The 9,797-nt window shown below is 39.3% G+C and overlaps 1 protein-coding gene across 4 annotated transcripts; it reads left to right on the forward strand.

Moving 5' to 3' along the window:
• The first annotated feature begins 1,000 nt into the window (after positions 1-1,000).
• LOC137162669 (serpin B10-like) lies at positions 1,001-9,547 on the forward strand. 4 transcript variants are annotated; one of them, XM_067562574.1, is made up of 7 exons: positions 1,001-1,171; positions 2,514-2,600; positions 3,945-4,082; positions 5,262-5,379; positions 6,186-6,328; positions 7,470-7,637; positions 8,939-9,547. In XM_067562574.1, the coding sequence occupies exons 1-7, from the start codon at positions 1,004-1,006 to the stop codon at positions 9,341-9,343; spliced, it is 1,227 nt and encodes a 408-aa protein (XP_067418675.1). In that variant the 5' UTR covers positions 1,001-1,003; the 3' UTR covers positions 9,344-9,547. The 4 variants fall into 4 exon arrangements, with proteins under 4 accessions (XP_067418675.1, XP_067418673.1, XP_067418674.1 ...); XM_067562572.1 differs by lacking the exon at positions 2,514-2,600 and adding an exon at positions 1,903-1,915 and having other exon boundaries at positions 1,004-1,175; positions 3,959-4,082; XM_067562573.1 differs by lacking the exon at positions 2,514-2,600 and adding an exon at positions 2,470-2,479 and having other exon boundaries at positions 1,004-1,175; positions 3,959-4,082.
• The last annotated feature ends 250 nt before the right edge of the window (positions 9,548-9,797 follow it).

Below are 9,797 nucleotides of genomic sequence, written 5' to 3' on the forward strand. Positions count from 1 at the left end.
AGAAGGAAGCACAACTGTTTTATATTTCCAAACATATTTATTGCCTAACAAACAGATCCAGAACCTGGTCGAGGATACAACTAATTTCTTCTCTCTCACAGGAATCTGAGGTAATGTAAATATTTGTATAGACATAATGAGCTTTCTTTGAAACTTCTTCTGAATAAATTAAAGCCTGCCCACCTGGGGAGATTGAATGATAACATCCATGTCATGCAAGAAAATAAGGTTAGCACATTTTCATTGTAAATTTAGTTTAGATTTCAGTTCTTAGAAACAGAGTGCAAGTATTATATATTTACAGAGTTTAAGAAAAGAAGCTGATGTGGGGCAAAATGAATCAAAGAGAGAATTTTCTTGTGTAGATAACAAACCAATCCTTAAAATATTGAATTAGATAAATAAGGATATATCTCTGCATGTGGTAATTCTTGCTGTGAGATGGTACAACACAGTAAATTAGTGGGTTGAGGACTAAATTGTTGTTCTCCTGAGGGGGAAGAGAAAGATTTGTATTTTGTCACCCTCCTATTAGTCTTCACATAACAAAAGAATCCAGGACTTAGTATGTGTTTGGATACTCCATAATGCACCATGTTGACGGTCAGGGAAACCGAAGAGGCCAAGGCCTGAAGGCCAGATTTTCAAAGGTATTTAGTCACCTAAAGATGCAGAGAGGTGTCTAATGAGATTTTCAAAAGCAAATAAGCAGGTTAGGTGCCTAAGTACTACTGAAATCAATCTTTAAATAAGAATAAGACCCTGCATGATTTGTGTGTCATATAAGTACCTAGGGATCGATTTACAGAATAGATTATAGGTCGGATGTCGTAAGAGAGTCTGGAATCATTGTTGCTTAGATACATTTTCCAGTTTCCGAGGAAAGTTAGTTTGTCACGATACAGAGAAAACAACACAAGCTGGAGAACAAGGGTAAAATTCTGGCCCCACTGAAGTCAAACTGTTACACTGTGTCTTCATCTATTTGTCTTAGGTTTCAGCAATGGACTCTCTCTCAGCATCAAATGGTAGCTTTACTCTTGACCTTTTCAAAAAGCTGAATATATCTTTCAAAGGCAAAAACATTTTCTTTTCCCCTTGGAGTATCTCATCTGCTCTGGCCATGACTTATGTGGGTGCAAAAGGTAACACTGCAACCCAGATGGCTGAGGTAGGTTCTGAAATTTGACTGTGCACTGTACATGTCTCGATATGACAGATGGTTCTTACACATGCTACAACAGCCTGATATCACAGTATTAAACACAATAGCCTTGAATGAATGTTGAATGGAAATGCTGGAGAGACTAGGGAATAACAAATTCACTGCGATTTTTACTCATTTCACACAGTTTGCCACCGAATTCTACCAGGAGAAAATATCTTGCTGGTAACTATCTGTACCCCACACTGTCGGAGCACAATAATCCTAGGCCAGCTGAATGGCTCCTAGAAACTTCTCCAGGTGTCTCCTTACCCTCCTAGGACAGAGATTGCATTTATTTATTTTGGTTTGCCTGAATGCTCTTTGGATCGAGATTCTCTGATTATCCAACAGGTAACACTGAGGGGGGAAAGGTCCTTATTCATACTGAGGACCCCATCATCTCCCCACACCTTCGCTAGCCCCTGTATCTCATTTGCTCCCACACTTCCCAAAGGGGTGCTGCTGGTTTGCCAGATAGGAGCTGCCCCAATAGTTTAGAAACTGACCTTTCATTTTAGCTTTCCTTTTTAACTCCATTTAACTTTCTTTTAAACATGCTTCTAAGATGTGAATATCAGCTTTCTATAGATAAATAAATGGCCATACTGAAAATGTGGCTTTACTCTTCCATAGCTCTTCCCAGACAGTCTGCTTCCACTCACAATTGAAATCTTTTCAGTTTAGTCCTTTTTTAGTCTATTTACATTTGTCTGAATTTTGTTGTTAATAAAAATAAGAGTTGCACAACCACTGTAATTTGCAGGGATCATACCTTGAATTGCGTTTTATTGCTGCTGCTATCTATGCTTTGACCAGGAGTTTATATGATCATTGATGGCTCTGTGATTACATCTTTATATGGCCATTTGATGTACTATGCAACTAAACTGTATTGTCTTTTTAATATGGGTTGTAAACCTTTGGGGCAGCACTATGCCTTTATATATTGTACAGCATCTAGCACATCAATGATGCCCAATAATAAATATAGTATAATAATAAATGGCTGATGCTGTCATGAATCTCACATGTGGTCTGACCATATGTCTAATTTAATTTCCATTTGATTCACAATAATGATCTGTTACTAAGCCAGCAATATGGCTGTGTGAATATGACATTCAATCTTCATTGAAAAACATAGACATAATGTTCTTAGCAGGCTAAGTAGTAACCATCAATGATTTCTAGTAACCTAATTGTCAAAACCTGAAATTTGTTATAATTAGTCAGCAATTTGTGTGTACACCTGTCTTAGATAGCTTTCTTCAAGTATTTTTACTATGTTTACAAACTCTGCTTACAGGTGCTTCATTTTAAGAAAATGACAGGAACTGGATACTCTTTGCAGGTGACAAGAACTTCTCGTGGGAGGTCAAAGAAAAGGAAGATGGTATTCATTAGTACAAAAATCTCAAGAAAAATAAATCTGCTGTTCTTCTGGGAATAGGAAAGTTCAACAGCAGCACTAATTTGAATCATGCTACTGGTTGTTTATTTTCAGCCTACATCTATATTGCTCCTCCCATCCCAAAAATCATAGTTAATAACAAATTAAGGTTGCTTTAAGTGCAAAACACACTCATTCAAACCTTCAGAGGCAGGAAAGGTACCTTGATGCACACTCCTGAACACCAATGCAACACATCACTGACTCTGCACCTCCCCAAGGAAATCCCTTCCATCTAAGCCATACAGACACACAACACACACACAGAATTCCTCTAACTCACATTGGAATGCAAAGCCTGAACTCTGACCTCAGAGACTGGATAGTCACATAGGCTATATGTGCAATTGTGAAGGGCATGATGTGTTGATTTAAAATGAGAAAGCATGATGTGGAAGTTAAGGTGGGAGTGGGGTATGTGCAAATATATTGAGTATAGGGAAAATTTGGGAAGTGCCTGTGGGAAGATAGGAGAATGGCCAGATGCATGTGGTGCTGGAGAGATGCAGGAGGAACGATGCCCCTATTTCTCCTACAAACCAGCAGATGCATTCTGATGAATCAGCTTTGCTTCATTAGACGGGAGGGTGGAGCTGCCTGAGGTGTTCTGTTCCTCGGACAAGCCTCTTTCCTCTCATCATTTTGGAAGCAGGTCAGAGATTGGGTTGGGTATTCTCCCTGAAAATGTCTCAGAAGCTCTGGTACCAACATTTCCTGCAGATGAACCAGCTGTAGTTCCTCAGAAGGAACTAAAGATGCTTGCTTAACTAAGGATGGTTTGTTAGACAAGGTCTGCTGATTTTTAAGAGAAACAGAGGCCTCTATCTCACACCTGCTAAGCCCCCTAACTTGCCCCCTTTTTACAATTCTCCAGTAACAGCACCCCTTTGCTACTTCTCATGCTGAGGGAAAGCTATTCTTCATCCCCAATACAGGTGTACTCCTTCGAAGACGTGACCTCCACCTGAGATGTGACCCTGTGTTGAAAATCACAGTCTTTATGGCTCAGGAGTGGAGTCCAAACGTTGAGTCCCAATATAGCTGCAGCTGTTAGGAGTCACTTGATGATGTTTGTAAAGGTCTTTGAAGCAAGGGAGAAACTATTCAGTGGAAACAATTAATCTGATTACAGACAATTCAGCCAAATGCACAAAACCAATAAACTGAAAAAATAGAGGAATCTCTCCCCCGTTAACTTCTTTCAATTGTAGTAATCTTAGGAGTTACAACTATACAACATTTTCAGACAGAAATGTGATTTACAAGTTAATTGTGTCCCTTTTTAAGGAACCTGAGGACAGCAAAGCTGAAGACATTCATTCTCAATTCCAGGCATTGATCTCTTTAATTAACAAACCCCAAACTTCTTACTTGCTCAAAACTGCCAACAGACTGTATGAGGAACAGACTTTCCAGTTCTGTAGCGTAAGTTGAATATTTTTACTAAGCTGAAGAGAAAGTTTTGAAAGATGTTTAGGACACTAAATACTGATCAAAATGAAAGATTAACAGACTGATTGAAAATTTTCCAAAGTAACAGTTTGCCAACAGGAAATGCTCATGTGACAAAACTGAAATGTTTTGCAGGAAGATATAGATTTTGTCTAAATTTCCAATGAAAAATTATCAGAACACTTCATTTCGATAAAGTCAAAGGGCTTTGTTTTGACTTTATCAGTTTGACTTTTATATTATATTCTATAAAGTTGAACCAACAAAGTTGAAACAAAGCACTTCAACGTTATGAAAATGGAAAATGTTCATGCTTTCTAAGGCCAGAGGGGACCATAGTGATCATCTAGTCTGCCCTCCTGTATAACATCGGCCATAGAACATCCCCAAAATAATTCCTAGATTAGATCTTTTAGAAAAACATCCAATCCTGATTTAAAAATTGTCAGTGATAGACAATCCACCATAAACCTTGGTAAATTGCTCCAATGGTTAATTACTCCACACTGTTAAAAATGTACATCTGATTTCCAGTCTGAATCTGTCTAGCTTCAACTTCCAGCCATTGGATTGTGTTATACCTTTCTCTGTTAGACTGAAGAGCTCACTATTAAACATGTATTCCCCATTTAGGTACTTATAAAATGTATTCAAGTAACCTCTTAACCTTCTCTTTGTTAAGCTAACTAGATTGAGTTTTTTGGATCTATCACTACGTTTTCTGATCCTTTAATCATTCTCATGGCTCTTCTCTGAACCCTCTACAATTTATCAACATCCTTCTTGAATTGTGGGCACCAGAACTGGACACAAGTATTCCAGTTATCCTTATGATAAGATCATTTTGATATTTCCTAAATAATTTTTTTCAGAATGATCATTTCACAGGAAATTTCAAAATTTTAACTTTTTGTTCTAATTAGGGATGAAAGGAAATTTCAAAATGTGGGAATTTCCAGTGGAATTGAAATTCTGAGATTCAAACAGCTCTAATTATTAAATATACTGTACCGTAGATCTTTTACATTTTATCTAGCATAAGTTGAATTGAGCTTTCTTTAGTATTTCAGTACTTATGTTGTAGAGCAATCTGAATTTTTTTACGTGATGCCAATTTGAATTTATTTTAAAGCAAATTTTCTCTCCTTTCAGAAATACATAGAATTTGTTAAAGAATATTACCATGCAGAGCCACAAGCAGTTAACTTTATAAAAGCTGCAGAACAAGTCAGAAAAGAAATCAATTCCTGGGTTGAAAGCCAAACTGAGGGTAAGCTAAGGGCAAACAATGACAGCTTTGCTCTTCTCCCACTATATTTACTCATTCCTTTTAAGTAGGTGGCTGTATTTCCACATGTGCTCCTCCTGTAGTCAGGCACTAGAGGAACTAATATGGAAATTGAGGAGGGAGAGGCAGCAGGCAGACAAATGGACTGCTGAACAGCTTCAAGTGCCTGAACCAGAATTTTTTGAATTCAGTGGAAAGACTCCCATTGACTTCAATGAGTTTTGGATTAAATCCCAAAAGAAACAGGGGAGCAGTCTTTAGAACCTGAAAGAATCTAAAGAATCATTAGTTCCTGCAGAGTCTGACCCCCCATCACTGCTTAAACTACAGGAGCAGGGTTTATGACCATGGACTCCCTATTTCATGAACCTGATTCTTCACAGCCTTGCCCCTTGTGTTGTCATTTACTCCTGTGCAAAAGAAGGGTGAAATGGATATAAAATGCCACTGTTCTGATTTGGCAGATTTTTACACCTGCTATCAACGAGCAGAAAGGACTCCACAAGGGGCAAAGCAGTGGAGATTCAGGCTTTATATTTCCAAGCTGTTACATTATTTTCACTCCCTTTCCAACATGTCATCTTGTGCCACAGTGACAAAGGTTGGTTTCAGAAATGGTTTTAAAGGCCAAATTAATGATGTCTGGAAAATCACATAGGGATCGGAGGTTCTGAGCCATATACATTCTCAATGGATAATTAAACAATGAGAAAGTAAGATTAGAAATAGCCACTTGCAGTACTGCACTGGAGTAAAAATACCTCTAAAAATTCTTCTCCTCTTGAAAGGGAAAATCCAGAATCTTCTGCCTAAGGGTGCTGTTGATTCCAACACTGCACTGGTCCTTGTTAATGCCATTTACTTCAAAGGAAAGTGGGAAAAGAGATTTCTGGATGAAAACACATCTGAGCACCCCTTCAGAATGAGCAAGGTATGTTCCACCAATGTTCATGCTATTGAACAGTAAGAAACCTCCATATAGCACCTAAAGTCACTTCTAAAAATGAGATTTGGGCTTCTAAGTAAGTTAGGCATTGCAATGCTGAGTGGAGCAACACCCAAATACTTTTAAAACTGGTCCTCAAATACTATAGTGATGAGTGATGTCTATAGACCTGGATGAAGCAATGATACCATTTTAAACAAATCTGGGCTGAATTGCAAGTACCGTGGAAGGATTTAAAAGATTGTGTGGGAACAGTGCAAAAAGTCAATGGTTTTGCAGAAGTTTTTCCTGGTTTCTGGGGGAAGTTAACAGTTTTGTCTGACTTTCGCTTTAAGTTTTTGGGTTCCTTCACACCTGCACACAAACTGGAACTCAGGGACTGCAAACACATAGGAAGTGAAATTGTAAAGGACTTTATGAAACTCCTGCAAACCAAAATTACTAACTTTCTCATTTAAATGTAGCCGCCCCTCCCTTTTGCACAGCACTGCTCCCTAATTGAAACTAAGTGATCTCCGTGAGCCTATGAAACTTTACAAACACTGAATTTTTGTATTTATTATCAATGAGGCATCATTAATGTCTGTGGAATACACTCTATAGCTGCTACTGCTAGGCCACCAGAGTCAGCCAAAAGCAGCATTGTTCTTTTCTGTCAAGGTGGAGAAGAGATCAAAGCAGCCACTCCATGCAGTGACCTCTTTCTTCTTGTACTTAGAGGTTCCACAGAACTTTCAGTCTTGGGAGGCTGTGCCCCCACCCCCTGCTCTGTCTCCCCAAAGCTTTTCCTCTGTGATGGGAACAACTGTCAGGAAACTCTTTGAGGTGATCCTTGCAGAATTTTCTGGCTCTTCTGTCCCACCTTCTGTGAGTTATTGTGCATGTACTGGGGAAGAGTGGAAGATCAGTCCAGAACACAGAAAACAATGCTTTGAGACAAACAAAAGGACAATTAACATTTTCTCACAAAAGGAACCCCATGCAATCACTTTGGTTAAGAAAACTGTATTCAAACTTTTATTCTTATTTCATCTGAAGCAAATCATACACATTTACTGCTAACACATACATTTCCAAGGAAGAAGAAGTGATATTTATTTTCTTATGGAGATATGTAATTTCACAGACCAAGACTAAACCAGTGCAGATGATGTTTCTGAAAGATACATTTCCAATATGCTACTTGGAAACAATGAAGGTCAAAATCGCTGAGCTCCCATATGTCAATAATGACCTCAGCATGCTCATCCTGCTACCAGATGACATTGATGATAAATCTACTGGTCTGGAACAGGTAAAACCATTAGACTTCTGATACATGAAAGTGGAATGCAATGTTCCTTCAGTGTGAGACAGCTATAGGATAATACTCAGCATGAGTTTAGCAACATCCTTTACATTAATGCATATGGCTGTAGACAAATTTATGGCATACAAGTGCCTTTTTGTCAGCAGGATTAGAACTGGGAAGTGAAACTGAGCAGTTCTGACATCCACCAAGAGATACAAGATTAAGGAGTACCATTGGCCTATATGAAGCCCAAAAGAGTGCAAGGAATTTTTCAGAATAAATAGACCAGATTTGTGTCCCAAAAGAACTTACAGCCTAGTTTCAGATGTGATGCAATGAGAGAGCATAACAAACAATAGGGAAGTAGAGTGAGGAAGGAGAAGGCTTATAGCAAGGGGAGAATCGGTTTTAATATGTGCACATCTTATCAATTCCACAAAGTCATATCTATATTTAGTGAATGCATGATTGTCTGGTGTAATATGCATGATTTTCAGCATTATGTTGTGATGGATGCATTACTATGAGTGGAAGTGCAGAGCTTACTATATACGGCGATTCCCCTAAACAAGAAGAATTGCAAACTGGTGCATTAGGCCAGTTCTTTTGTCCCATTTCTGTTGCCTGGATAGCACAAAGTGGACCACAATCTGACTCTCTAGCCCTTGCAGTTAATGCACTTCGAAGAGCTGTATTCCCTTTCCCCGTTTTCTGTGCCCTCTCTTTATTTTATTCTCTAGTGAAAGAAGTAATTAGCAACCCATCTCACATTGGACTAGGCTCCTCACAGTAGGTGCTGAGTGCCCTCAACTCAGTGGGAACTGAGAGATCTCAACACCATGAAAAATCAGATGCTCCGTTTGCAAGCACTTCAGGGCGAGGACCACATCCTCTTACTTGTCTGCAAGACCCCGTGCCCATCAATCATATGTAATATATAATAATCGTAATACAAGTCTCTCTTGCATGCACGTGCAGATGTTCTATTAATATTAAGGGGGACTATATATGTGCATAAGAGGGAAACATTCCCATGTATGTTTAAATAGAAAAAACAAGGAACAGCTTTATGGGCCCAATCCCACATATAACATCACCTCCCTTTTAGATAAACAGGAGCATAAATCGCTTAGTACCTTGCAGGATCAAGTCCCATTTGTATGTGGCATATCCTGTAATGATGGCAATAACCATAGATGGTAGCTATGTATGTGTTTCATGTCTTTCATGCTTTTTTTATTTAAGCATAATTTCATCTTTGCTCTTTAATTGTCTAATTCCCTCTCTTTCTTAACTAACTGTAGCTTGAGAGGGAATTAACCTATGAGAAATTATCCAAATGGACTAGCCCAGAAATGATGGAGAAGATTGAAGTGGAGGTATTTCTGCCCAGATTCAAGCTGGAAGAGAGCTATGACCTCAAATCCACTTTGAGCAGCATGGGGATGCGAGATGCCTTCAATCAGGGCCAAGCTGACTTCACGGGGATGTCTGAGAAAAAAGATCTCTATGTGTCACAAGTGTTTCACAAGACCTTTGTTGAGGTGAATGAAGAGGGCACTGAAGCTGCAGCTGCCACTGCAGCCGTTGTAGTAGTGAGAACATCTGTAAATCGTGTACAATTTAAGGCAGATCACCCTTTCCTCTTCTTCATCAGGCACAACCAAACCAAGAGCATCCTCTTCTTTGGCAGATTCTGCTCCCCCTAGAATGTATTACTTTCTGTTATTAAATAGCACCAGAGGTTCACCATGCAACTGGGAAATACAAATTGAAGCCTGAAATTCAAAGCAGATGTCTAGCTTGTGATTTTAGTTAGAACCCTGAGCATAAGCTGCCCCCATCGGAGTAGCCTCAGAAGTGATTGTGCCTCACAGACACATTTTCTCCTGTGCTCCTCTGTCGCACGGAGAGGACAGTAATCTACTGCAGCCCCTTACAGAGTGCAGCAGACTACCCATTGCACCGAGCCTGCTCTCCTGTTTAGTTTCATGGGAGCCAGAGTCACCTGGGTATTCAGGCCATGACCTCATCCCCATGCCTGGAGATAAGATATGAGCAGGTCTAAAGCAGTCATGCAGAGTGATTTGGGGAGGGTCTTAATCTCTGCTACTATTGTCCATGGCCACATTAGACCCAACCACAGTCTAGTGCTTAATAGTT

The sequence above is a fragment of the Emydura macquarii genome, unplaced genomic scaffold, assembly GCF_026122565.2.
Source record: "Emydura macquarii macquarii isolate MOO-44397 ecotype Brisbane River unplaced genomic scaffold, CSIRO-AGI_Emac_v2 contig_2452, whole genome shotgun sequence".
In the NCBI taxonomy this organism is placed as follows: domain Eukaryota; kingdom Metazoa; phylum Chordata; order Testudines; family Chelidae; genus Emydura; species Emydura macquarii.

Coding starts and splice junctions, on each gene's coding strand:
- LOC137162669 (XM_067562574.1), top strand. CDS start 1,004: ATGGACTCTCTCTCAGCATCAAATGGTAGCTTTACTCTTGACCTTTTC. Junction 5,380..6,185: donor GGTTGAAAGCCAAACTGAGG/GTAAGCTAAGGG, acceptor TCCTCTTGAAAG/GGAAAATCCAGAATCTTCTG. Junction 6,329..7,469: donor ACCCCTTCAGAATGAGCAAG/GTATGTTCCACC, acceptor GTAATTTCACAG/ACCAAGACTAAACCAGTGCA.